Raw genomic sequence first — 27,656 nt, forward strand, 5'->3', positions numbered from 1 at the left:
GGCTGCAACTACTCTCATTCCTTTTACTGTACCTCCGTTCATATTCTCTTCTTGCCATCTTACTGTCCACCTCTCCTACCAATTGTTTCCTAGTGCGACTGCGAGTTTTCCTCCTGTTACACTTTTCAAACCTTTTAACTGTCAATTTCCGTTTTAGCGCTGAATGGCCTTAGTTGCCCCAATGCTTGGCATAATGTAAAAAATCTATATAAATCAACTCGAAATAAATAAAAAAAAATTACCCCAATGCTATAAAACATTTAAGACTTATTTATAATTACTTGTATCCAACTTTTTCACAATTAGTGATTAATGTAGATTAATTTCATTTACAGACAAGGCATCGCTTTTGGGCCTAGGTAGATCGATTCGACGAGTGTCATTTCAATACATCCATAGAGACAATTCAATGGATGTCAGTTTTCATATTATCGCACCAAAACAGGAGAAAAAAATTATAGTATTTTGCCTTTGACTGCAAAATATTTTTCTATTCCCCTTCACGAGGCTAAATTCAGATACAGTATTTAATAAACTTTTAACATTTGGATATGTCATTGAACAAAGAAAAAATGTAAAGCAGTGTATTATTTCAAGTGGATGGTTAATAAATAGTAGTGTTAGAGCGAATTTCAACACTTAACGTCAATAAGTGTTTTATAGAAACCTTATGGTTAAGCGAGGTATTCCGTACTTTTCTGTGAAAAGTTAAAATCGCAAAATCGATGCAAATTACATTCGTGGAATTTTAGATGCGCGAAATTAAAGTATTGTTAATATATTATTATTAAGCTAATGTCACGAAATTAAGAGTTAAATGGTAAAACTATTAATTGTTCTGATAGTCGTAGAAGTTATAGATGTTATAAATGATTTAAACTTCTTTATATTGTAAGAAATTAATTTTGTATACAACAGTGTTTGGTTAATGCCTATCAATAAACGACAAATAAGACAGTTTTGGTGACAAAGAACGTTAAAAAAACTCATGTTGTTTTAGATGATTTTAGTATTTACATTACTTAAATTAAAACTAAAAAGAACGTGAAAAGGTTTAATATTTTCTTGATGAAAATTACTTTACTTGAATTGGAAACGGTTTGAATTAAATTGGAAAGAGTTTTAAATGAAATTGGAAACGGTTTGAATTAAATAAGACAGTTTTAGCCAGTGTGATTTTTTTTTTTCTCTTTAGCAAACAGATGTCAGGACTTGATTTCCTTAATTGATTAAAAGAACTTGGGTTGTATCAAATTGACTAAACAGTTGTATTGAAATGACTCCTGTTTGGATGGCAACGACCGCACATCAAATCAAATCAAATCACTTGGGAAAAGTGAAACGGAGGCAGAGAGGTACTTTAATGAGGCAGCCGTTTCAAAGGACATTCCCATCCTCTACTACTACAACTACTACTACTACTAATAGAGCCGCCACCACCTCCTAAGGGCAGAAGTCAACCACTGAAATCGGTAACATTATGAAAAAGGAAATTGTTCATCTGGCTTGATAATCTTAGAAATAAAAGTTAATCTATCGATAATTGAAGTGCAAAAAGAAAATGCTTAATATTTTAATAAAAAATGGCATAACATTTTGTCATGAACACTGACGTTACAATGTTTTAATATCAAAAAATAACTGACTGGTTTAAAAAATCAATACAGTGTTTTTTTGTACAAAGTAACTATCAACCATCAATGTTAATAACAACCCATAGAAACCCGTAGCCTAAGCCAAACACAGTCTACCACCAACAGACTTGGGAGATAAGAACTAGGCCTGCATAAGCTACACGTTTTTTGCATAAAGCACCCACTAGGAAGTTCCCTCAGAAGTTAAGAGATGCAAAAAAGAAAAAAGACCAACACTTACAAAACTAAAGGCATTATGTAAAAGAAAGTTATGACATAAGAGAGTGACTTCACATACAAAAGAGACATGTTGGACAGCCTCAAAAACTCGAACGTAATCACTTTGACCTACTTCACCTTAGAAAAACAGGGGGTCAGTAGTAATAGAATTGATTGGCCTCCGACTGTTAACCTTGGCTTCATGAAGCAGTTAACAGAAATGAAACATATCACCCACATACACACAGGACATAGTAAAGCTGAAGACTTAATTCATGATCCACATGTACATATAACTTTCTTGCCCATGTAATTGTACAAGTACAAGAATTGCTATTCTACATGACCATACACCTAATAGAAACAAAATCCCACAAAATGAGGTCAATTATTCTCCAGACAACTCAATAACCAAAGAAGACCAAGTAAATACAAAATATAGACAAAAAAATGGCCACTTCTGATTTACCAAGCCTCTGTCTCAAAACTATGCACATAGGCCCCTCTCACATGCTGCACCTCATACTATAATATCTAGCATTTACAGGACACAGGTTTATTCAAAACAATAAAAAAACCGAATTATAAGACTTAATACAATTAATATATCTATAATTTCAACAAGAGTAAGTATAAAGCTAAGTGACCACCCTCTTTAAATTATACACTAACAGAACTAAATCAATGGCTTCATTGTTTAATATTACCAATAAGAATAGTTGAACAAAACCACTGAGTTGACATAAACTCTCACTCCTTTAGACTTTACTTAATGTGTTGCAACTCCTTCAAATTACAATAACTGGATTATTAGAAAATGAAGATTTGACATTTGCTTCTGATACCTGATACACACAGTTAGACTGAAAGTTGGAGAACCACTATAGATACATTTGATTTTGCGAGATGAATGCAGGACAAAACTTAACTCAGCATATTTAAACTCTTAAGAGTGCAAAATTTACTAGAAATCCTTTCCATTCTCATAAGATATGAAATTTTAAACTTGGGTCCCAAGCCAAAATGAATAGCCTAGTTGCAAATTAACCATGGATTGAATTTTATATTTCTGTTACTAATGGTACAGGAGCACATCTGTTGAATTTAATGAAATGCAAGTATAAAAGAGCCCAATGGCGTAAGTATCTCAATGCTTTGAAACTGATTTCAACCCTTCTTTGAGTAAGGTCAAAATCACAATTCTACACACAAGCTACTAAACTATGTAAATTCTTAATGTTCAACTCCACAGCTAACATCATTTATAAAAATTATGTTAAACTCCACAGCAATCATTATTAGAAATAGTCCCAGCAGTTGTTCGTAGTCTAGAGTTTTCAGAGGAAACTGTATCAATTTGATTATGGTTGAAAAACTTCAGTCTTGAAAATAAAAACATCAGGAGACAGTTCATACAATTGGATCTTCATAGATGGAGACCTGTAATACAAAAAGAGGCTTTCAAAATGTTAAACACCTTCCTTTTTTTTGCATTTAAATCTCAAAGTTGAATTGGAATTAAGCATAGATTTCACTTTAATACTTCGTATTCAGAACTACTCCAAGGCTTTACTCTTTGAGAACAAAAGTAACAAAATAGTATATTGATGTACTGTCAGTTGTACATAGTAGTGTTGAAAAGCCAAGGGGTTGTTCTACATGTTTCATGGTTAAGTCTACAATATGGTAGTTACTGTGTGATCATGTGTGAGTAGTATGTGGACTTAATAGGAACTGATTTTGTTTTTTTTAATACATATACTGTAAGTTTTCCTGTATAAATAAATAGATAGTATGGTAATTAGGAAATATATTAGTTCTAAGATTGATATTTTGTGTAAACCTCCTGTATGAATTTCTTGCTTGAGTCATAAACCACAGTTTCTCTCTTGGGAAGCCTCAACAGCATTACTGACTATATGTGGCACTAATCTCACCTACAGCCTATGAAAATAATATACCATCTATTTTCACAACATTACTCTTCCATTCTTGGACTCTTGGGATAGGAATCACAATGATGTGACATTTTCTTCCATTTTCAACTTATCCTGTCACCCCATTTATATAATTTACCTTACTTTTGACATGCCAATATAAAGTATTGGTACACCACTATAAAACAAGACCAAATTGAGTATAATTATCATGAAGAGTAACTTCATAGACAGCAAAGTAAGTAGTGCTTATCACAGCTCATGCTCTGGGACAGTTGAGTTAAATATAGAACTTAGGCCAAAGGCCACGCACTGGGACCTATAAGGTCATTCAGCCGTGAAACGGAAATTGACAATAAAAGGTCTGAAAGGTGTAACAGGAGGAAAATCTCAGTTGCACTATGAATCAATTGTTACGAGAAGGTGGAAAGAATGACGAGAAAGGGAAAATGAAAGGAGGTACAGTAAAAGAAACTAAAGGGGTTTCAATTAGGCGCCGAAAGCAGGCTGCATAGAACCTTAAATAATGCCTACAGTGCACCGCACGAGATGCACCGACAGCACTAACCCCCTTATGGGGACCTAGGACAGACAGGACCATTATCATTGCAACTGAAAAGTTTAGCCTGACCACTATACTAAAATCATTTAACTTTCACAATCAAGCCAAAAGGATGTCTTTATTAATAACATAAAGTTTAGATTTTACTAATTGAAGCACTGCTTGTCACAAATTTTAGAACTGTGTTAACCAAAACAAAATCCCTTAAAACTGTTTCCTGTTTACAATGTATACCATTAAGAATCATTATGTTTACTGTACTGTTACCTACGCATTGTGAATCCTGGTCTTCAAGAGTAGAAACTGCTTCATCCCTTCCTGATGGCACAACTTACATTCATTCTGAAGTTCTGATTTACTGAGATTAGCCAGTAAATCAGAAAGTGGCACATCTGCATACTTATTCTTATATTGCAGGCCTGAAAAGTACAATACCAGTTAGTAAGCCAAAAATCAATGCAGATCCAACATCAGATCTTTTCAATTAAAATTACGGCCAAAGCTTTATACAGTTATGCCTCAACTTAAAAAGCTCAACATAGTGGACTAATGCACTTATCAGCTACCACATTATGATTCATTTTCCCTATGCCCACCATTTTGGATGTGATAAATTTTTTTTATATATCTCTTAAATTTATTAAGTGCAAAATATATAGTAATGGTTTTGGTTAGGAAATATGTACAATTGCTGTTGGTTAGGAACTATGTGCAACTGCTGTTAACTATTCATATCTATAAATTGAATTGAATATAGAATTTTGGCCAAAGGCCAAGCATTGGGACCTATAATGTCCTTCAGCAGTGAAACGTTAATTGACAGTAAAAGGTTTGAAAGGTGTAACATGAGGAAAACTTCGCAGTTGCACTATGAATCAATTGTTAGGAGAGGGTGCAAAGTATGATGGAAGAAAGAGACTATGAAAGGAGGAGGTACAGTAAAAGGAATGAAAGGGGTTGCAGCTAGGGGCCAAGACATACTGCAAACAACCTTAAGTAAAGCATGAAGTGCACTGGCTGTACTACCCCCTATAGGGGATATCTGTAAAATACTGAAGGGTTTGTTACTTGACAGATTTTTCTACTTAAAAACATTAGTCCCCTAAAGCATCTGTTGACATATGTTACTGTACCCCTGGTTACTTGCATAAATGCGAATGGGACTTACAATGTGTCCTCCATTACCTAAATCACTAACTTTACATAAGAGCATTATGGTGAATTAACTCCAAGACAACAAAACACAAAAATATCAGACAATTTCAGGCTCCTCAACACTGCTAACTTTTCCTTGGTAATGAATAGGCTGATTTGAAAGGGTGCAACAAATGCCTAAGCGATTTTTCAAGCACCCTAAATGTCAGGGAGTGTCTACATTCAAAGAACAGACTTTATAGGTTGAATTCAGTATTTTGGCCCACTCGGTGTGTGCTGTGAGAATGGCAACTTTTCTCCTACTATCTAAAATCCCCTTCAGAACAAACCTAACCTCAACTTAAGAAATCTCACCAGACAACAGTCAAGACAACACTACCTATTAGCAATGTGATCAGTATTTAATGTTTCTTCAGGGGAAAAATTCTGGACAAGATGTAATTCAGTGGGAACGTGCACAAAATGAAGACTGCAGACGGAATCTACCTAATATCCAACCAAATAATAGGGAATCATGATGCAAAAATCTGATTTATTATGACACACTAATGTCTACACCACTAAGTGATTGAAAGAGAGTTAAGGATTATCATGACATTAAAAGAAAACCAACACCCAGGAGGTGCTACAAGGATATTTGGAAAATACAAACAAGAGCACCAAAAAAATCAACCAAAACAACTCTCTATAGTTAAATAGCCTCAAAATATAAATGTAGCTAAAAAGCCTGGTACAGCATTATAATACCAAAGTAAGAGTACCATAATATATTTTTAATGCAGAAACCAATGGGAAAACCAGTGTCCTTGACCAACCAAATCAAGTGCAGACGTCTAGGGGGAAATGTGCCTGTGTCTAACCCTTCTAGCCCAGAAAAAGTGGGATATGACAGGGAGGGAAAGTGATGGGACAACTCTCATGGAAGTTTTGACTGTTTTGTGAAGAAAGGAAGGTCCAGAGTTAAGGGAAGCAGAAGTGAATTTACGAAGTCGAACACTACTATGTTCGAGATGTGAACACATCTGGATTACCACAGATGTTTGGTCCCCATAAGGGGGCTAGTGCCATCAGTGGACCTCATATGCTGTGCACTGTAGGCATTACTTAAAAGTTCTTTGCAGTGTGCCTTCGGCCCCTAGCTGCAGCCACTTTTGTTCCTTTTACTGTAACTCCTTCCATATTCTCTTTTTTCATCTTACTTTCACCCTCTCCTTACACTTGATTCATGGCACAACTATGAGGTTTTCCTCCATTACACCTTTCAAACCTTTAACTGTCAATTTCCATTTCAACGATGAATGACCTCATAGGTCCCAGTGCTTGGCCTTTGGCCTAAATTCCATATTCAATTCAACTCAACTCACAGATGGTGCGTTTTTGTTTTTATGGGGGGAGGGGGGGCAATTGTTACCAAAAATGAACAAGATTAAAAGAAAAGAAAAATTGTTAGGATTAATAAGTTTTATAGCCTAGAAGGTTTGCAATGCAAATAGCTAGATGACAGAAATAATGTTAAGAGAAAGGACAGTCTTGTAATAATTATGTATGAAACCCCACAAGCAACCTCCAATCTAACATCATAGAGAAAGGTCTCCATTCCTCCTAAAACCGACTTTCCCTCAAATTTCTAAAGCATTCTTCAGTGGCCTGACCTCTACAACTTATAAGTTCAGGTTGTAACGTATGTAACTTGTTAGCCAAGTCAGTAACATCACTGAAATACTGATTTCTTCTCTGTCCACTGGATCAAATCCACGAGAGGACGAAATTGTCAACAAAAAAATTCCCCTTCGGTTAACATATATGAAAATATATTAATTCCGAGGTTGAGTGCATTGGATACTGAAGGACATTTGTACCTCTGTGCATCACGATGATGCCATATAAATTACCGAACAGCGACATAGCAGCCACTTCCTGAAAAAGTGCTTGAATTATGCCATTAGGTATTTCGTAATTCTGGAGAAAACACTTACTTCAAGAGGAGGTCTCGGTATGCTGCAACGCTGGGGCACAACTCTTGACTGATGCTCAATATTATTGCCAGGGTTGCCGCGAAGTCCGCACATCACCGAGAAACTAGCTCCGCACCGGAAGTTGTAGTGTTAATTGCCAAGCAATGTTATTTTACTACACTAACCATACTCTGTTTTTTTTTCATCTGTCCATCCGCTTGTGGTGTTTTTGTATGGCAACACTGCGTCCCGGGCTTTAGATAGTTACATTCAGCTTACATTCAACGATTAGAATAATATCCTATTTCGAATATTAGCGGTGTAATTCGCATACAGTAAATTATTAAAACACTTTTCAGTTGCAAATGTACGCCCAGATATCCTTTTATTTACCTAAAACTTACACATAGCGTAACTATCTAAAGCCCGGGACGCAGTGTTACCATACAAAAACACCACAGGCGGGTGGACAAATGAAAAAAAAAAAAAAAAAAAAAAAAGTTTTTTTTTTATAGACTAAATAGTCACCCTGCTTATATTATATTAACCGTATCTTTACCAGTATATAAGTTGGGTTTACTAATTAAACCTTTTTAGAGTTAGAGTTTCCCCTTTCCGAAATTCAGTTGCTTCATATCTTCTGAAACATAACGTAACTTTAATGATAGTCAAATTTAGAATCCACGGTCCGCCCAGAGATATAACAGGTCAATTTTAAGCCTCTTCTGCGCACCTACGTCATCTGAGGGAGCGTGGTGGTGAGAACCATTAAGACCGTAGGTCTAACACACCGTCAAGAGACCTTTATCTTTTTATTTATTTTTTTTAGAATTTGAAAATATGATCTTTCAAGTGTCAAAAGAATGTAAATAAAACAACATTTGCCTTTTGAAAATATTTGATCAAGTTACCGAAATTCAGTTGCTTCATATCTCCTGAAACATTACGTAACTTTAATGATAGTCAAATTTAGAATCGAACGAGACACGCGGAGAGTGTTCAGTCTTGAAGCTGATTTATTACATTCGAGATATATATTCTAATATTATATATATAATATATATATATATATATTATAATATATTATATATTTAGTGTGAGTGTGTGTGTAATTACTGTTTTATAGTTCTGAATATTATATATAATTTGATGCGTAAGTTAGGCCACAAAGTGAACACGGGCAAGTAAATTTATTCATAAAGTTAAAGTTTTCAGCTAAAAGTGGGAAGTTTAAAAAAAAAACTGCACTGAAATGTATTTCTTTACTAAAAACGGTTGCTTTTCATTCATTACTTTGCGTTCCCCACAGGGTCATTTCTTTGCGTTCCTCACAGAGTAAGTTGACAAGCTATATAAATCCTTCGATATTCATAAGTAGTTTATTCCTTCTTCTCTTTTTTTAAGCCACATTTATCACTTTAGGTACCATGCTGTAAGTTAAATCAACACGTTTGCTGAAGTAATAATAATAATAAACAACCTAATATATAACATAGGTCTAGGCTTAAAATCAATGCCATAAGCATTGTAAACAGACAAAAACGAAATGAAACATGTAGGTCTATATGCCCCCTTTTTTTATACGGATATTTTGAAATGAGATATTTCCCCAAGAGAATGGACAGCAAATTATGCATGATTTATGGTATACATGTGGCAAAACGAATGCCCCATTTGGGGCTATGAGTTTCAAGAAATTGGAAAAGAGCGCATCATAACTGGTCCTTTTTTTTATCAATAAGCTACATTAATATAAAGAAAATCCACGATTATAATACACCACTTCATAGCATACTGATATCAAAACTTATTCGGTTATAATCAGTTGAATCACTCCAACTAATGCAATTGCCTGATACATTTTTGCAGTTGTTTTCTAAATAAATAAATAAATAAATAAAAACTCATTAAACATGACTAAGTTTACAATAATGTAAGTCAGTCTTCACCCTTAGATTAATTCCCAAATTAACCAAATTTTACTAACATTATATATATATATATTATATATATATATATATATATACATATTATATATATATATGTGTGTGTGTGTGTGTGTGTGTGTGTGTGTGTGTGTGTGTATAATGTTAGTAAAATTTGGTTAATTTAGGAATAAATCTAAGGGTGAAGACTGACTTACATTATTGTAAACTTAGTCATGTTTAATGACACACACACCACACACACACACACACACACACATATATATAATATATATATATATATAATATATATATATATATATATATATATATATATATATATAGATATCTTATATATATATATATATAGATATATATATATATATGCGTGTGTGTGTGTGTGTAAAATTAAAAAGGCAAATTGAAGATAGCTGGACCTAAAGAATGAATGCATTGTAAGACATCACGTTTGGGTTACGTTATCTGTTGTCAAAATTGGTTCTTGACAATCGTATGATCGTATCTATCTGATATTGGCGCATGAACACTCGAGACTAGTGAAAATGGTTCATTTTTCAAAAATATTAGTATTTTCAGAAAATATATAATTTCAATCATTTTTATTAAGGGAAAATTTTTTTTAAAAGAATAAATATATATGCGGACCTACAGCGCAGCATACATGAGGAGTGCCGTCCGCAGCTCTGCATTCAATGACTCCCCCTCGAATCTTCTCCGCACTTTTAGTCGTTTCTCCGCGCTTTGGCAACACTGATTATTGCTCATGGCAGTGAATTAAAGTAGTGATGCTCGAATCTCATGCGACATAACTCCATAGGATTTCGTTCAAAATTCACTAACTGGCAACTAGCATGCTGCCTATTTATCTTTTATTTCAATGCGAAAACGCGATTATCGCATACAATAGGGCCATAATATGTTTCATAAGAGTGAAATCTGTCATATATTTCACAACTGTAAGTAAAATGTCACGTGTAGCCAAATTTCAGAAAAACTCTTAAGAAACATTTTCAAAACTTTCGTTCACTCATCACTGAAGCATTTGGCCAAAACGAAGTCGTCATCAAACCTCAGTTCAAATTTAAATAAAAAAGACGAAAAAAAAATTGTCATAACATTAATAACCAAAGCAAGCATAAATTTTGAAACAGTCCTATTTGAAAAAAATTGTAAATATGTATATACAAAAATAGAATGCACCCATAGATAACGTGTGAGGGGAGCATGTGTGACGTATCATTAGTGTCGGAGCAACAACAACCACCTGCTGTAACATAAGTAGGTCTACAATGAGTAGCGACCATGAAATTATCTTGAAAACATTTACTTTATATGTGTTAGAAGAATATTTGGATTTTCATACATAATTAATTGTTATCTTTCTTAAATATTTCAAAAATGATGGCATACTACCAAATATTCGCCTGTTTGTCAAAGCCAAGATATTATTCATAGACCTAGGTATTAGATTTCTTTACACTTGACATTCACATCTCTATATTAACAATTTCCTGCCAGAAAGCAAATGAGGTTATCCACACATTCTTGCACTTCAAGTTACCTTATCAAAGAATAAATCATACATCAAAAGCGAGCAGAAGGACTTTTAAGAAAATAATATTCTAACCCAGTTGAAAAACAAGTGTTCCATACGCCTTGATATTAATACTTATGATATTTCGATTAATAGCCATCTTCTCCATACAACCAAAATCATCTTTTGTTCCTCAAAGAACAGGTAATCTCTACAAATAAAAACATTAGTAACAGATTACATCTCAGAAGGCTTAGATTATTTTTTAGGCCTATGAATCATTTTGCAACATACAAGCAGCTTAAACACAGCCTGAAACTTCAACATTCAAAGAAAACTGGTTGTAATTCACATTCCTATTGTATTCCTCAAAGAACAGGTAATCTCTAAAAATAAATTCATCAGTAACAGATTACATCTCAGAAGGCTTATATTATTTTTTTAGGCCTATAAAACATTTTGCATCATGCAGGCAGCTTAAACGCAGCCGAAAACTTCAACATTCAAAGAAAACTTGTTCTTATTCTTATTTCTAATTTGAAAATGTTGTTATGACTGTTGGTTGAGCTTATTAGGTCTACTGTCATACTGCTGCAGACGTGGTTATGTTGATCAGTCCGAGGAGCATGTTAAGTGTGCTTTCATTGCTGGCACCTCTAACTTTATCACACCGATCTTTGAACTGAGCAACGTAAAAAGAAAAAAAAATCAGTTCAAATCTCTCACATTGCGAATTCGCAAACTTTTCGGCATGTATGACATTACAACAAAAACAACAACAAAAATTAGCACTACTTGGCAACGTCACGTTGAGTCTGAGAATCTGGACGATACAAAAAGAATCATGTCGCATGAGATTTGAGCACCACTATATATACTTTTCCGGGAAGGTGGCCGCATTCCGGGATTGGTGGCCGCTATGTCGCCGCATGATCATTTACCCTGGGGTAAATGCCATTAGTGGGAACACAATAATGTACATATATTTAGTAAAAACTATACATAACGAGCTAGAAATAATAGATTGCAAAAAGAACAGACAGTTATAAAAAAACAGAAAACAAACCATTTGGGTAAGCCCTCATTCCGCGGTAAAGTAGACTATAGTCGATTCATTTAAGGTAGATTCTTGCGCCTACGAGACGTTTGTTTGGCAGCCTCTGATTGGCTGGTACCGGGAGGTAGGCCGCTCGCTCATTGTGTCATATTTTCGTCTGTGACTTAGAAAACATGCAGTATGTTTATATTTCTTCATTTATCTCACGTTTTCCAAAAGATAATAAAGTTTTGGTCATACCAAAGGATTTGGTATTAATTGTACAACTAAATAATCTTTTCCTGAAACAATTAGATAAAACACAAAGGAATTACAACGAGTAAAAGTGAAGAGAAAAAAGTTTTCAATAATTTACACCTGTTTTTATTTATCATCGGATTTTTAATAAGTCATACGATCAAGATGAATTAAAACTTGTATTTTCATACAATAAAATCACCCTGAATACGCTGGTGCTTTCAGATTTTGGATGCGTGTAATATGTGAAGAGAAAATGAAGAATATAAGAATATATCTTATTATGTTACAGCTGTACTTGACTCAGCCTAATAGGAAGTCAATCTTTCTTAATTATTTGTTGTTTATTACACTGATTATTATTTCATATCACTCAAATAAGTCTCTGGTGTCTCTTTCATTTGAAAATATATTCATAAAATAAAAATAGAAACAATATCTTGAAACAACCTGATTAAAGTTTAGGCTGAGTTGAAGAGTGTGAAGTCGTCTTTCCACAGAGTTCAACTTCTTTGCTGGATTGAATTCCCCGCGGCCCGCATGGGTCTGAGCTAACGATACCAGATGCAACCATCTGATTATTATTATTTTTTTTTCCTTATCAGATATGCCCAGACATACATATGATATTGGATTTAAAATGTTCAACAGTTATATTGGAAATTCTGTGTATTTATTTTCAGAAAATGTGATAATATAACATGGTAAATATTGTGGAAACTGCAACCTTTTATATCGCTAATTGGCAACTAAAATCTCTCGCTGAGGCGAAAACGCAACGACGACGCCTTGCAGATCTCATTCTCTCAGCAATACCGTCAAACTTGAATCATTTACTGATGCAACATAATAAGACATATTCTTCATTTTCTCCTCACATTTTACACGCATCCAAAATCTGAAAGCGCCAGCGTATTCAGGGTGAAGTTTTATTTTATCTTAATCGCGTTAATGATGCAAAATACGATAATAAATAAAAACAGGTATAAAGAATTAAATCCTTCTCTTTTCACTCTTACTCGTTGTAATTTCTTTGTGTTTCATCTTATTGATTTTAGGAAAAGATAACTTGGTTGTACAATTAATACCGAATCCTATGGTATGACCAAAATTTTCCTATCTTGAGCAAAGCGTGAGTTGATTGAAGAAATATAAACATAATATTGCTAGTTTTCTAAGCCACAGTAGAAAATAATGAGTCTGAGCAAGCGGCCTACCTCCCGGTACCAGCCAATCAGAGGCCGCCAAACAAACGACTCGTAGGCGCAAGAATCTACCTTAAATGAATCGACTATAGGTATATGGCAGTTGACGTTTTCCGGTAATTCTAAAGAAGAGTTCCACTTTACATTACAAGTAACTTTTTTTCAACCTCACGTTTACATAACGTCTTCGTCTAAGTAACTCAAGTATATACGCGAGTCGTAACAATCATAAACGATACTTACTTTAGTCGTAATAGACAGCCGCGGTACCTTAATAAGTAACATCGGTACTCGGAGCGGAAGAGGAAGAATGGCCGAATGTCTGAGTTCAGTCACGTGACCTGGGTGGGTTCCAGTAATGTAGTCCTAACTCTAGGTGGACGGTATTTCGGGACATTTTATAGATATTTTATATTATTCCCAAGTTTCGGCACATTCCGATCATTTTTACGGAAGTCGAAGCTCGAAAAAACGTGTGGCCCTTCATACAAAAGACTGTCAACTTAATAGGACATTCTTAATAGTGAAAACATTACGCCTATCTATTCTATATCTCGCGAGTGAGAGGAATAATAGGCCCATTGCTCACTAAACTATACGGAAAGCTTTTCAGAAAAATGAGAATGGGAATGGCCCGAAGTCATTCCTCTACTCCCATCGCGCCTCAAAATAAGTTTTCATTGTTAATATAAGTTAACGATGGTATCTCTGATAATTCGTTAATGCAGCCTCGTTAGTTAACACATTGCCATTCCTTCAGTTCCTTATAGAATGCTGTGCGACGCCAGTTTTAGTGGCCATCAGTCCAATCCATCAATTATAGAATGCTGATTTCTGTTTCTCTCTGTAGCAGACCTACCAAAGCTCCCGCATTTCGTAGGAGTCTCCAACAGTTTGAAAATACCTCCCGCATTCCGCATTGGCACTTGCTTCTCCCGCATTTAGATCAATCTCCTGCACTTTAATTTTGTGTGTCCGTAATTGTTACTAATGCTTATTTTTCAGTAAATATAATGATTTCCTGGAATATTGTAATAAAAATGTTCAACGCAATCATATTATCAACAAAAACTATAAATTTGAGCAACGACAGCCATTTTGTCATGAGGATATATAAATATGTATTTTCCTTTAATTTTGGTAAATTTATTAATGAAATTATGCATCTATGTTCTTAGTAGATAGATAAAATGCAATATATTGAGAATTATTTGGATGAATTTTATTAAAATAATGACATTCTGCCTTGGATTTATGAATCTTTCGCATTTATTTGGAAATCCGCAGCATTTTTTATAATCTCCAGCAAAACTTTCAGGTAGGGTTGACAGGTCTGCTGTAGACTGGTGTATCGTGTGAGCTTTACCTGTGGTTATCTGTAGGCGCCCTTACCTCCCATCATATCACTGAAGTGTTTTCCAGTTTTCAATGACTGGACTAACGCTAGAGAGCTTTATTATTTTTATATTGGAATGAATGAAACGTGGATTGAGACATAATTTAACTTGTCACCAACAAATGTCTAAAGTTTTTAAGTCAAAGATATGCTAATCAATACCGAATTCGTCTAGTTCTCCGAGACACGAGTAATAGAGGGAGGAGTGTCCAGATTTCGAGATTAGCATCAAAAGAGCTTGGGAAATCACTGGAGAAAATGCTGATGATTTGTTGACTGAATGTGTGATCATTAACGTAGGTCTGTAATTTGAATGTGAAATGTATTGCAGGTTCCTTTTATTATATTTAGTTGAAATTAACAATGCTGAATCTAGAAGCAATGAATTTCAAAAATGTTTTACAAAAGGATCTTAAGGCGGGAATGGGACACTGCTGAAGTCTTTTAGATTGGACAAATCGCGTTTTAAATCAGAATGATTAATCAGTTGCAATTACTAAAGAGTGATAGACATTTCTGATGTCATGTGGTGGTCGTCATTAACCCAAAGACTATTTTACTTGAGGAATTAACTGGTACAATTCCTTTGTAGTTTTAGGCCTTTCCATAATTATGTGTATCGAACTTATTTCCTAATAAGTATTTAAGGTAAATATATTTTTGTTTACAGACGAGGTTTCACTTCAGGAGCTACGGCCATTTCGATTAATTGGTTTCATTGTATCCATAAAGATCGTTCGATACAACTCAAGGTTTTTTCTAATTTATTATATTTTTTTCGATCGTCCAAGTCATTAGTTTTACTAAATAACAGAAAAAACGTAATTGATTTCATTAGTGGCGCTAAATCCAGATAGTGAATTTCAGATATCGGAATTTATTTATAAGATTCTATATATAATGAAATGTTAGTATTGCAGTATTAGTTCATATTATCTTCACATTAGGTGAGCTTGCTGTTCCTCGTAAGAATTGATATTATCAGTAAATAATGAGGACCGCAATTATGCTGCTCACCGAGGTTATATCAGTAGAGTTATTATTTTCTAACGGTTGATTGAGTATCTGTTGATTAGATAAGAACTACAGCAGTGTGTGTGTGGTTTACAGCAGTCCCAGCGTCTGTAGGCTAGTCTGCACACTCAGTGAGTTAAGAGTGACACTTCAGCAGCGTCGAATTTCGTCGTATCTAATCCTCACGTCTCGAAAGAGAAATTAGCAGCAAATCGCGGATAACTGCAAACCCTCGACTGGATACGGAGCGGGAAGGTAGAATTAACAGTTTTACACAACAGGTTAGTTAGCAGAACTCATGTTTGTTGGTATATTGTACTGTTGGAAGGTGTAAGAGCCTGATGAGAGCATTAGGGAAGGCACGGAACAAGGTTACCCTCCTTAAGCCCCCGCTAACGTTATGCCTGCACAGTCGGACTTTGCAGGCAAATCTTCACCACTAAAGCCCACCAATAACGTTCAGTTATAACTGCACAGGCTGACTGAGCAATTAGAACTGCGCAGGCATAACTAAACGTCAGTGGCGGGCCTTAGCGATGATGCGGAAGTAGCAGGATTTTGATCACTGGGAACCCCAGGGACCTTAGAAGTGTTGGAGAAAAGACAGAGAAGAAGGACCGATTTAAAGAAAGAGACCTTCTTTAATGATTAATCACATCGTACGACGACACAAAGCTTTGGAGCCCTTTCAGCACGATTTGTCACACTGGTAACAATATTTCTATATTCTTTATATACGGAATGAAGGTAATCAACATTACGATATTAAGGTGCATTATAATATCCCTGTCTGCACCCAAACCCTCACACACACACACACACACATAAGCATATTATATATATATATATATATATATATATATATATATATATAATTATATATATATATATATATATATATATATATATATAATCCAGGATTATCGGATATCACACGGTCACAAACCTAAATTTAAGTCTTTGTTATTTAAAACTTGATGCCTTCATAATGAAAAAAGTTGTAGATAAATATAAGCAACAAAATTAATATATTCAGTTTTTACATGTTTTGTAGTTTCTGTTAGGGTTAATCTATGTTTAGGTTTGTGACCGTGTGATATCCGATAATCCTGGATTATCTCTTTAATTTTTACCTTTTTGACAATTAACCATCTGGTATTCTTGATCTTGTTGTTTACCTGATAACTTTCTTTTCTCCAACTGTATTTCATTCGTTCCTTGACAATGTCTAAGTAAAGACTAAAGCGCTTGGATTTCTGACCATCATTTTCTTGTGGTATTCGCTTATATATAGATATATATATATATAGTATATATATATATATATATATATATATATATATATATATATATATATATATATTAGGGTCTTTTAAACTTTAAAATATGTATATATAAACATATAGTATATATGAATATATATACGTATATACATATAGTATATATATATATATATATATATACATATATATAGCGTATATACATATAGTATATTGAGATCTTTGGTAAGGCCCTGGTTCAAGAAAAGGTTTGAGCTAATATATTTACAAAATAGATACGAGAGCCTCTCAAAAGATGTCAAATTCGGAAGATAACATAAGTATTTTCCAGAGAGAAGGTACAAAGCAGGTGCTAAAAGAAATGACGCCTGTTATCTTCGTTACGTAGTTATGTGTTGGGCTTTGTTTTTTTTCTGATATGTGGACCAGGTTCACTGAAGTAATCAGTAGCTTACACTTTCTTTTTATTTTTGGGCGAGGCGTGGCGCGGGGGTGGGGGGGGGAAGATGTTGGGAGGCAGGAATTCCATTGTCTAGTTTCCGTGTGGGGTTAGCCGTCAGTGCGCCTCACGTGGTGTACTAGGCGTTATTTCTTTTTACCGTACCCCCTTCATACTCTCTTAATTCCATCTGACTTTCCACCATCTCTGACAAAAATTTTCCTAATGCAACTGTAAGGTTTTCCTCCTGTTACATCTGCGAAACCTTATCATCAATTTCCCATTCAGCTCTGAATTATCTCATAGGTCCCAACGCTTGGCCTTATGCCCAAATTATATATTATTTTCTATTCCATTGCCTAGTAATGTTATTTTTTTTTCTTGTTCCGGAAATAGAATGGCAGCTGTTGAAGCAACTAGATGGTCACTTTGAAAAGTGAAATGTGGCTTTGAAAAGTAAAATACGAGACCGTTCGACCATAATTCAGATTTTTCCGGATATTTAGAGTACATTTTATATTTACATTCATAAACTTTCCCCCTCCGAAGTATCCCCTACCTTTATCCTGTAATATGCATGTTTCTAAAGTAATGTAAGTTTATATGGAATTATACTTGGCTGCAATCATCATAAAATCATCATGACCACCCATAGACCCTTATGGAGTATGGACTCTTCCTTTCAGCAAAATTTCAGGCAACTCATTATCCTGAACCATCACTAAATATCCAATTACAATCCCTCCATAATATCCTGTCGTACGTTACGCATAAGTTTATATTGAAATATATATATACATGTCATTTTACATTTACCCATTTTCTATAACTTCATAAAAATTGCTAAAACTCTAAAGTAACTATTATTATAAAACTTGTACACGCATGAAGAGGATTAGACGATAAACCAAGTATTAGGGAATGTTACTTCAAAACACCATAAATACAGTCTGTTAGTAACAACTATCAGCTGCAGTAATATTACCAACACGACTATCCAGCACCGTAACCTCAAAATTATCCAAGAGATTTCTAACGATTCAGCGAACTGTCATGAATTGTGACGAAATAGCGGATATTACCGAGATGTTACTGGCTCGTAAAACGTTCTGTGTGCACCTTTTCTCGGAGGTTGCGAATGGTTATTTTCTCTTTGATTTAAATTCGTAGGACTAATTAACTTTTATTATTCGTAACAGAATATGATATACATTATTAAGTATTTTCAAACACGTCTGTTTATACGCAGAATCGCGGACCAGTACCGACGTGGCTCCGTAGTCGTGCGCATTTCAAATCAACTGCTCGTAAATTAGTTGCGAACGATCCTAAACGCAACTGGTATTTTGGGCTCCGACCCGACAACTAACTGTAACTGCAAGCCAGAGACAATCAAGTGAGTGTGACGTTAGCCTGTGCTACGCTGGATGATTCGTAGTTTTTCTGCAAATAGTTGAGTATTATTTGTGTATACATACATACATACACACACATATAATATATATATATATATATATATATATATATATATATATATATATATATATATATATATATACGTATATATGATATATCAGTCGTCTCCGGTGACCGAAAGCATCAATCTTTGTAAATGTACTGAAATTAACAGTTGAATCATAATTGCCATAACAAATTAACTATTTTTCACATACACTGTTGAGCTGCGCTACCAAACTACATAAATTAAGCTTGTTGTGTTCATTCGCTCTTTCACGATCACCACAGTCGAGCTTATTGCACAAGTAAGCCTAAAATCCGTTGAAATAGAAGAATTTTGATTTTCTACATCTGCACGTAAGCCTTCATGTGCCTAAGTTTGAATATCACAAGAACTTTCGCCTTTGTAACGATTCATGACAGTACGGAACCCACCGGTCTTGGAAGCCAAGATTTTCCTAGATTTTCTTGTTAAGGCGACGGCGGTGACTGGGGCTTGAATTTAGGCACACTGCGACCCGTTGCGAGCTGGTACCTGGAAAATATCTTGGGAAATTCATTGTCTAAGCAACAGCATAAATATTAACATGGACATTTGCTATTCAGTCACTCATGTTCAGAAGGGAAATATTTTAAAAAATTGATGCATCCAGATCCCTTATTTGATGTTATCATTTATTCCTCGCCTTGATATAGTGCTACATTCACAGAGGATGGGTTTCATTTTGCATCGCTTTTTTCTATTCATACTCTCTCTCTCTCTCTCTCTCTCTCTCTCTCTCTCTCTCTCTCTCTCTCTCTCTCTCTCTCTCTCTCAAGTGCACAACATAATTATCCTCACACGGTTTGTTTTTTGTAGAGAAATAGTTTTGTTTATAAATGGTTCTTGAATATTGTCGAACCGATGCATGAGACTTTTTGCTATAATTCAAGTTTTTCCTTGTTGTTCCTTTTCTTTTCTTTTGTACTGCTACACAACCCCAAAGAGTCATATTATAGTTCACGTAAATCGCGTATCTTTATATCCATTCCCATTTGGAACACGTTTTTGTTTGTCTTTCAAGGAGAATCCTCAGACAATGGAGTCAACTGATAAGGACCAAATAACTTCCGGCACTGGGGAATCACACACGGTGAATACTGAAACGAGACAAGAGAAAGTTGAACAAGGCCGGGAAATTCAAGACTCTGCGAACAACTCGTCGGTTGCGCCTGAACCTAGCGCTGCAGAAAGGTATTTTCCACCCTCGTCTTTAAGTTGTAGTACTACACGGAGAATTCCGGATCTAAATACAGCATCCATAAGTATGTTTTCACATTGTACTCATCATAATATTGTTATCATTGTTGACATTAATCATATTATCACCGTCCATTGTTGTTACCTCTTTGATTTAATCATAGGTTTTCACATTATCATGCATGCACTGTGAACTTTTGGTGTTTGATCCCGGTCAAGCATGCGCTTCCTAGGCTATTGACTAAACTCAGATGCTTCTCGTTGGGTGTGTGTGTGTGTGTGTGTTTCTGTCTGGAAGAGTAAATCGTATCAGGCAGAAAAAAATATGCAATGATGGACATGTATACTTTACAGATGAGCGTGAATGACTGACTTTCTTGAAATGTGCTCGTGCGTGCGTGTGTGTGTGTGTGTGTGTGTGTGTGTGTGTAGAGAGAGAGAGAGAGAGAGAGAGAGAGAGAGGCCAACGGGAACAAGTTCTTCTTAGTTGACTCCATTGGCACTAAATTTTACGGCGCAAAAGATAAAATTTGCGTGTAAGACATTGGCGTATACAAATAAGACGCACGATATAGACCGTACATTATCAAATTATGATACTGTTTTGTAGAGCGATATTTGCACTGATACGATAAAATGTTTAGGTGGAACCAACAAGATACAACACTGATATTTCTTATCATTCACGTGTGTTCACTATCTAGGAACAACGTCATATGATGGATCGCACTGGGTTGCTCGGATTATAGCACATCGATCATTTCTTTTCCTTTCTTCGAATCCTTATCGTGTCTGGTGTTCCGCTGGTAAGTGCACTGAGACCTTTGTTAGTTACTGTCAGGCCTCATTAGGGATTATGGGTGTTGGCCTAGAAAATGTGAGGGTACAATATACAACCGTCTTACCCATAACCCTCACCCGAACCAATGCAACTCGCAACCGCCTCAACCCTAAAAAGATATGAGGTTGATTACAGCAAAACACCCACATCTCGCCCCATTTTTATTTTCCATTTTTCCTTTCGCATTTTACTCGTGTCATATTGATTACCCATTTGTATCTCCCCTTTACAACACTTACTTATTTCATAGCGCAAATGCGAGGTTTTCCTCCTGTTACAACCTTTCAGACCTACGTACTCTCATTTTCCTTTCTAGCGCTGAATTACCTTACAGGTCTCAGTGCTTGGCCTTTGACCTAAACTCTATATTCCATTCCCTTCCTTTACAACACACTTATCAGTCTCTTACTCCCTAGACATCGAACAAATGCTTTACTAAATTAAGACTGGCGTAAATCAGCATAACCTTTCATCCTGCTTGAAAACAATGCTTTCATTCAGAAATCTAATATCTTGTCTCTCTTCTTCCTGGATCGCTCCTCCTCAACAACGCAGTTCACCGAAAGATGAGACCGACAAGATCTCGGACTACTTGGATTCCCTGAGCTTCGGACGGACGAAACCTATACTTAGCGAGTAAGATAACTACGATTTTATGTTCTTTGATTAATACCAAGATCTTTTAGCCCAGGGACTTATATTTAAGCACAAAGCAAACTCGAGTACGAGCCACAGGGAACCACTACAACCTGCCTTGCTGTTCGAGAATTTACAAATGTAAGAGATTAACCTTTTGGTGAATTGATGGTTTGTGGCAAACTAATGGCCAAACATTTTGAATTTGAATGTGATGGTTTGTGGCAAACTAATGGCCAAACATTTTGAATTTGAATGTGATGCAAGACTACGCTGTTTAGAATAACGGAGTCTTATGTTAACTTTAGATTTTGCTTAGATGAATATCACAAATCTCAGTGCCATATGGCTGCCTGAAACTGAAAGTGATGCTTTTGTGTCGTGTTCTGTAAACACTCGAAGTTTCTGCTAAAATGAAAGGATGCACGTACTTTTAAGTCTAGATTTTGAATCGTTGTTTTTCCATTTAAAGATGTGTGTGATTTGCTCAGAGTGGAATATAAATGGTTATTATTTTCTTTATAATAATAATAATAATAATAATAATAATAATAATAATAATAATAATAACATAATAATAATAATAATAATAATAATAATATGTTCATGGGCTTGGAAATGTAGAATGCCTATGTTGAGTTCTGTTCATTCACGTACATATTTATTCCTTTCAGCCGACCTGATGCTGACATGCCCGTTGGTCCTTACAGCAAATATTACAACATGGAGCACAAGAAGAGAGGACTGGCTGTCATTCTGGCCTACAGTGAATTCAGCCGTGGGGGACCAAGTGTAAGGAAAATGGATGATTTTTGTATCCAATGTTTAGTCATAATAGTCGGCGGTTTCCAGAGTGACCCGTATTCTCGTTATAGTAAGTTTTAAAAATTTATACAAAATTTTGCAGAAACAAAGTTTTGTGACACTTTTCTTTTACTTATTTTTCTCAAGATTTGAAAATCTGATGCAATTATTTGAACAGATAAAGTAATGCAAAACTGGGAGCAAAATGGTTGAAACAAAGTTGATTATTTTGTAGCGTGTAATTTCTAAAGTTCATCAGTGGCTTTACTCGGTCGTCTCACACTTACTGAGCTCAAAACTTGGCCAGAATAGTTGCTGAGAATCGGTTGAAGATTAAAGAATATTTTGTGCTGAGTGGTAAAAAAAAAATGTAGCAAAGGTCAAAAACAAAAAATCCATGATCAATTTCTATCACTCCTTACAAAATAGCTTAGAATCACTGAACTTCTGTTTACTTGTGTGAGAGAGCTGCTGATATATCCTCGGGTGAAAGTATTTGTCACTCAAAGGCGTGCGGACAGTATTACAAAGTGCACAGTTTTCCAGTTGAAATGTTCGTTTTTACAGAGCCATTTATGAGCCAATCGGCAGATTAAGACATCTATGTCAATTTATGTAGAAGAATCACTCCATTTGCTGGCGCAAGTCTAAAGGTGTTGTTTGTCTTTCTTATTCGCATTAAAACTTTCAGCCTCGCGACTGTGCCTTCCACGATTCAAAGATTTGTGAGGCAACCTTCAAGAAGCTCCATTATGAGGTTCAGACTCACATGAATCTTCCCAGGCGAGATTTCCTTAAAGTTCTGGAGCAGGGTGAGTAGTCTTTTATTCATGCGAGCAGCCATTCGTTTGTCGTTTGTTTGTTTGTTGTTTGTTTGATGGTGTTTTTACGTTGCATGGAACCAATGAGCAGCCATTCACATTTAACAAAGAGCTTTTCTTGTTTAAAAGAGCAGCCATTCACATTTAACAAAAAGCTTTTGTTTTTATAATCTGTTATCATATGTTTAATCACTGATACTTTATCACTCTGTCGGTTATCAGAGTGAAGCAAGGATCGTAAAATGATTAAAAACAGGGAATGATCACCAATTCTTAAGGCTGTTTGGGCATTTTGTAACATTGCTTTATATTTTTTAGACCTTTTACGTTATATAGCAAAGAGACCTTGCCATTTCAGTCAAGTTTCCTACTGAAGATTGCATTTCTTTTTAAAGTGTACTTCAATATGTGAAGGTGTTGTATGTGCCCTTTTCTCCATGTTTGCCAGTAACATTCACTAGAAGTTTGTTTTCTTGTTTACCAGTATTCACTTTTAGTCTGTGGGTTGCATGTAAAATCATCATTTCCAGTTACCTATATGATTAGCCTTCCTAATGAGTTTATTCCAAATCCCGATGATGTGGTCTGAAGTTATTTTCACTTAAAACAACTAAAAACTGAAATTCATTCTCTCACTTCTATCAATCTTCCAAGCATAGATAGTTTTGCAATATTTCATGAGTGGACCCTTTCACAAAAATCTTGATATATCAGCAGTTAAGAGATCACAATCACTATTGCCCACATGAAGATTTTGTTGCAATCGAATTTCTTATCTCGAATAAGATGTTGCTAAAGTGTTGTTTCTGTATTGGAGAAAACTTCCTTCCTCTTATTGGTGTAAGTGTTAATTTTAGACAAAAGAAAAAGGATCTGATATCATGATAAATAGAATCACATTAGCTATAAGGGGTTGTAGATTCTAAGAGAGAGGTTTGAGATCAAGCTGGTAGGTATAGGACTCGTGCCATTAACCCGTCGGGGCTGATCCGGTTTCATATATATGTATATGCTCACTATTCCTTTGCAGTTCGAAACTCAGACCATAGAGACTGTGACAGTTTGGTCGTGGTTTTCATGAGTCACGGCGGCCTGAATGAAAAAACGAACAAGGAATTCATCTGGACGTACGACTCCATGGTCGATACTTCCGAACTTTGGAAAAACTTGACTCCAGAGAAGTGCCCGTCTCTTGCTGGGAAGCCTAAGTTATTTTTCATTCAGGTATAAATATTTTCTTTGAGTTGGGTGTTTGTCCAGCTGAAATCTGTCTTGCTTTTTCACGATGTTAACGTTAAGGTAGCATCTTGCGTGGGGTTAATATTTATACCGAGAATAGCTTGTCTCAATTTTGTACCACGACAAACAGAATTAGCTCGTAAGATCAGGGGCGGATTTAGGGTGTGCGGGACCCTAGGCCCTAGGCCGGTGACCTTAGGGGTCCCCTCATTTATGGACAAGCAAATAGGGCCCTTACAGCTTGTGGGGGTTAGGTTTCCGGGATTTATTTTTTAATTAAGCACCTCCAGATTATTATTATTAATTTTTATATCTTTAATTATATTATTATTATCATTTTTTTTTCTGCTGAGGTGAGGGACCCTCACAGTCACGGGTCCCTAGGCCATGGCCTGCTCTGACTCCCCCCACCCCCTAAATCTGCCACCGCGTAAATATGACAAATGATGCCTGAAAATATTCTTGTGCTACACCGCCATTATATCCTCCAACAGGCTTGCAGAGGCGAAGACACTGATAGAGGCGTTCAGCTGAAGAAACCCAAAGCCCTCAGTGTACAGACTGACTCGGTTGACGTAACTTTGAATGAAGAATACGCGATACCCTTGTATGCTGACCTGCTCATGATGTGGGCATCATACCCAGGTAAGATGATGTTGTGTTTAATATTTCCTGATCCTTCATCATGAACTTGTATAATAGATGACTTTCGGGTATTTGTATTGATGATATGAAAATGAATCTAGAGATAAACTCTAACCTGTGTGTCACCCCTCTGCGAAAAACCTGCATTGTTATTATAGATATATATATATATATATATATATATATATATATATATATTATATATATATATATATATGTGTGTGTGTGTGTGTGTGTGTGTGTGTGTGTGTGTATACACGTACATACATATATACGTATATATATATATATATATATATATATATATATATATATATATATATATATCAAACAAATATTTATACACACATGTACATGAAGATAAAATAGAGGAATGGAAGTTAGGTCAAGTTTGAAAATGTCGATGGAATTGACCGTTGAGTGCATGCAGGGCGTTAAGATGTTTTGGAAGACTGGCAGGACACCAGTTGAATCAAGGGATTTCAAGTGAGACACTGTCTTATGGTGGGGGAAGTGTGACTTAGGCAGGGGCGTGCACCCACAGACTTTCAGAAGGGCCTTAGGGGCTCTAATGGAAAAAAAAAAGGGTACTCCCTTACATTTTGAAAATGAAATCTGCCATATTTTATATGCTACAATTATAATATACGATACATATAAAAAGAGATGCTGAAAGGATAATGTGACAGTTTTAAAATCCATTACGTTCAATGGAAATATGCTATTGACAAATATTGGTCCAATATCAATCAACCTATGTATAATATGATCCAATTCAATTGTTATTTCTGACAAAAAGGGCAACTTAGCTATGAAGAAGAAAAGGGACAGGGGCTCAGAACCGCCCCCTCCCCCACCTCATGCACGCCCCTGGCAGTGAGGAACTAACCAGGACGTGGAAGGTATATTTGAATGAGGGAAAAGTTCCGAATGAATGAATATATTAAGCTTCGTAAAGCTAAGATGTTCCAAAGAATACCATGGAAGCTACAGAATTCTTGCAAGATAGAGGTGAATGGCAGTTTATGTTTGTGTGTATGTTTGTGTGTATATGCTGATGATATTGACATTTTTTGCACAAGGGCTTCATCCATGATTCAGCTGTTAGACTGTGGATGAGATCATTGTTTTGTGGAAACTGTTGAATGTTGACAAAGAAATATGTGTAAATACATTTATGAAAGTTCATCAACTAGCATAATAAGTGCATAAATAAAAGTTTGATAACTTGGATAATAAGCACTTCAATGATAGCTAAATTAATTGTACCGTAAATACTTTAATGAAATGTTAATAAGTACCTAAACAAAAGTTTAATAACTTGCATAAGAAGTGTCCGACTGAAAGTTCAATCATTTGAATAGTAGGTACTTAAATGTAGATTTAAAAACCTTGCTTGATAAATATTTTAACAAGAGTTTAATAATTAACTTCCATAATAAGTAATCGACTGAAAGCTGAAAAATTGCATCATAATTACTTTGATAAAAGTCTAACGAGACGCACGACAACTTCCAGGAATGTTTGCCTTCAAATCCAGAAACCGCGGGATAAACGGGAGCGTCTTCTTCCACTTTCTGACCAGAGTCTTTAACGAAGACGCCCACAACGAAGACCTCTCGTCCATGCTCCTGAGGGTGACCCGCGAGGTGGCTGTACACTACGAGTCATACATGCCTGGGGCCGGAGAGCTTGACAAAAACAAGCAGATTCCGCAGACGGTGTCGACGCTGATGCGGAAGGTGAAGTTCTTATAACCAGATTTTCTTCAACGCCTCGACAGTTGAAGTATCAAACGGATGGACACAGACAAACGGGAAGTTCTCATGCAAGAAGAACTGAATTTTCAAAAAGTGAAGCCACTGCAACATAAGAAAAAAAATGGGAAATAAAAACACGAACTACAATATGAGGGAGAGAGAAATAGAGCCCGGGAATAAAAGCAGACATAAAATGGTCAGGAAAAATGTGAATAACTGAATAAATACATATATGCATAAATAAACCAAGTATTTGACACTTCTCTATGTTCACCTTAATATTGAGATTATTAAGCTTTTAATTCTTCCTGTGAGAAATCAGTCCACAAATAGCACCATGATTTTCTTAAACAAACGTCAATGCACTGTTGCATGATGGGAAAGGACATGCATGCATTTAAAGTCATCGAAAAGTATGTTCTTGACCACTATAAATATTTTTGCAAAGGAGAGTGAAGCATGTGCTTTTATTGAGATAATCTTAGGATATTTAAATGAACACTTTGTAGCTTACTATGTATTGCAAACAGTATTTTGTAGTCAAATAGGGCGGGAATAAAAAGGTGATTTTGTAATTTCAATTCGAACATTTTCTCAACATGTCTTCCCTACTTTGGCAGTGAAGAACTCCCAGCCAGCCAG

General features: G+C 35.5%; 1 protein-coding gene and 1 long non-coding RNA gene across 6 annotated transcripts; one reads left to right on the top strand and one right to left on the bottom strand.

Annotated features, from left to right (window-relative positions):
- Positions 1-294: 294 nt before the first annotated feature.
- Positions 295-13,889, bottom strand: LOC135224140 (uncharacterized). 3 transcript variants are annotated; one of them, XR_010316642.1, is made up of 3 exons: positions 13,685-13,889; positions 4,620-4,771; positions 295-3,293 (listed from the first exon to the last, which is right to left on the bottom strand). It is a non-coding gene; the product is annotated as an uncharacterized LOC135224140 (long non-coding RNA). The 3 variants fall into 3 exon arrangements; XR_010316643.1 differs by lacking the exon at positions 13,685-13,889 and adding an exon at positions 12,009-12,267; XR_010316644.1 differs by lacking the exon at positions 13,685-13,889 and adding an exon at positions 7,484-7,590.
- Positions 13,890-15,947: 2,058 nt separating this feature from the next.
- LOC135223560 (caspase-1-like) lies at positions 15,948-27,595 on the top strand. 3 transcript variants are annotated; one of them, XM_064262074.1, is made up of 9 exons: positions 15,948-16,132; positions 18,820-19,022; positions 20,093-20,262; positions 21,665-21,745; positions 22,420-22,537; positions 23,241-23,361; positions 24,401-24,594; positions 25,104-25,254; positions 26,773-27,595. In XM_064262074.1, exons 3-9 carry the CDS (start codon positions 20,108-20,110, stop codon positions 27,009-27,011), a joined length of 1,059 nt encoding a protein of 352 aa, XP_064118144.1. In that variant the 5' UTR covers positions 15,948-16,132; positions 18,820-19,022; positions 20,093-20,107; the 3' UTR covers positions 27,012-27,595. The 3 variants fall into 3 exon arrangements, with proteins under 3 accessions (XP_064118144.1, XP_064118145.1, XP_064118143.1); XM_064262075.1 differs by having other exon boundaries at positions 18,820-18,966; XM_064262073.1 differs by lacking the exon at positions 18,820-19,022 and having other exon boundaries at positions 15,949-16,132.
- Positions 27,596-27,656: the final 61 nt, after the last annotated feature.

This window comes from Macrobrachium nipponense, chromosome 10, assembly GCF_015104395.2.
Source record: "Macrobrachium nipponense isolate FS-2020 chromosome 10, ASM1510439v2, whole genome shotgun sequence".
Lineage (NCBI taxonomy): Eukaryota > Metazoa > Arthropoda > Malacostraca > Decapoda > Palaemonidae > Macrobrachium > Macrobrachium nipponense.